General features: G+C 53.2%; 1 protein-coding gene across 1 annotated transcript in view; it reads right to left on the bottom strand.

Moving 5' to 3' along the window:
* Positions 1–1,894, bottom strand: part of LOC102436546 (CD276 antigen) — a gene marked incomplete at its 5' end in the record, with an annotated part of 9,329 nt that extends 7,435 nt beyond the window's left edge. Inside the window, 2 exons of the mRNA XM_023753172.1 lie at positions 1,401–1,697; positions 1,867–1,894. Of these exons, the coding sequence (XP_023608940.1) occupies positions 1,401–1,697; positions 1,867–1,894 (325 nt within the window). The remainder of the gene's footprint in view (positions 1–1,400; positions 1,698–1,866) is intronic.
* Between the last annotated feature and the right edge of the window lies 1 nt (position 1,895).

The raw sequence follows: 1,895 nt of genomic DNA, 5'->3' as shown, positions 1-1,895 counted from the left end.
CACTCTAAATGTTAGTTACTAAAGTTTATGTAAAGATCTTTGTCTTTGGTGGGGTAAACATTCTCCCTGCAATTACATTTGACTGACAAGCCCTTTTGCACAGCGCGGCAAATATCCATTTCAGCCCAGTGTGCAAATTGCCAGGAAGCCCACCGATCCGTCAAGGTCTCTCAACTCTCACCAGTCCCAGGAGACTTCTCTTGACCACTCCAGTCAATCTCACTATCTGATAGTTTTTACTCTTTCCTACAAACACACCAGAAAATATGCTGTTCTTTAATAAGCCAAGGAGACCCCTCAGAACATCCAAAAGCCTGGGGCAGTGACTTCTCCACAAAGATCACCAGCCCAGGGGGTCCCCAGGAATAGGGTGGGGTCCATCTTGGGTGGGTGGGCAGAGGGAACACAGCCTTGACAGAAGGAAACACCTGAAAGAGAAGGAGGAGTGAGCCTGAATGCCTAGAAGACAAGTGAAGGCCTTGGAAGGTCCAGGTCCGCCTGTGAGAAGAGACAGGAATAAGTCAGTGAATTCTGAGGCTTGTGCAGAAACTGAAGCCCAGGTGCAGATCGGGACATGGGTGGGCTGGGGGGTTGAGTGGAAGTCATAGGAAGAAAAACAGGGCATAACCTGCTGTCCTGACCCAGATTCGTGGGGAGGCCCCTGGAAAGGTCAGTTGGCTCATGGGGAGGAACTGAGGAGCCAGACTGAGATCCAAACACAGACGGAGACGGCTTCCCTTGGCCTGAGCCTGCTTCACATCTCCAGGCACAAGGGATGCCCACGAAGGTGGGCATTCAAGGAAGAGAAAGGGTGTCTGTGCTAGGACCCCCCAAACCAGAGATTGTGGCATCAACCTAGTATTTGACCACATAGGAGCAGCAGAGAGAGCCCCAGCCATTCTGACTGCTGCCTGGGTTGTGAGCGCAATTATAGAAGAGCTGACATTGATGCGTTGCTGGGGCTGACCACCTGTAGAAGCCCAGCTGTCTCTCAGGGTCTCAGAATCAAATGGCACCCATGGACGCAGCAAAGCCTTCCCATCAGCCAGAGAAGTTCCCATAAGAAAACACTTCCTCGCCAGGTGCTGGGACCATGCCTTGGAGCTGCCCCAGAACTCCCAACCACACCTCATATTCCAGGCAAGTACTTGGTTCCCTGTATAAGAAGCATAAGTGCCACCTAAGGTGCTGCTAGGATAGTAAACATTACAAATGCCTTGTACCAGTTCATTAAGGCAAGTCCCTTAAGGACTTCTTGGGAGAGAATTTGAGACACCTAAAATGTATGAAAATGGTTTTTCAAGTCTTCTGAACATTCAAACCTATCTAAATTCCAGCCCAGCATCTAGAAAAGAGGGGGTGGCTCCTCCATCCTCCCCAGCAGTTCATCAGTCCCCTACCTGTGATGGTGACGGAGCCATGAGCGTCCTGCTGCAGCACGGGGTTGCGCACCAGGCAGCTGTAGGTGCCATTAGCACCCAGCACCACTCTCAGAACACTGCGCACGTCAAACAAACCCTGCTCATTGGCCATCTGCGATGTGGTCACATTGCCCGACAAAGGCACACCCTGCCCATCCTGCCAGAACACCTCGGCCTCAGGGTAGCCCTGGTAGCTGGAGCACATGATGGTCACTATATCCCCAGGCTGCAGGTCCTTGTTGGGCTCCAAGGTCATGCTGGGCTTCGAGTAGGGGGCTTGAGGGAGGCAAAAGGTAGAGGTCAAGATAAGGCAAGGACAGAGGGGGCACAGTGGAGGAACAGGGTGCCTGGGGCTGTAACAGGGGTCAGCACTGGGCAGTGGGTGAGGAGCTAGGGAAGTGAGAGGGGTGACTCAGGGGGAGGGCGTCCCCCTTCTGGTGCTCACCTGCCACCTGCAGGGCTGACCGCAGCGCT

The sequence above is a fragment of the Myotis lucifugus genome, unplaced genomic scaffold (assembly GCF_000147115.1).
Source record: "Myotis lucifugus unplaced genomic scaffold, Myoluc2.0 scaffold_41, whole genome shotgun sequence".
Taxonomy (NCBI): domain Eukaryota; kingdom Metazoa; phylum Chordata; class Mammalia; order Chiroptera; family Vespertilionidae; genus Myotis; species Myotis lucifugus.
Note: the sequence above shows the minus strand (reverse complement) of the source record. Positions and strands in the feature narration are given on the sequence as shown.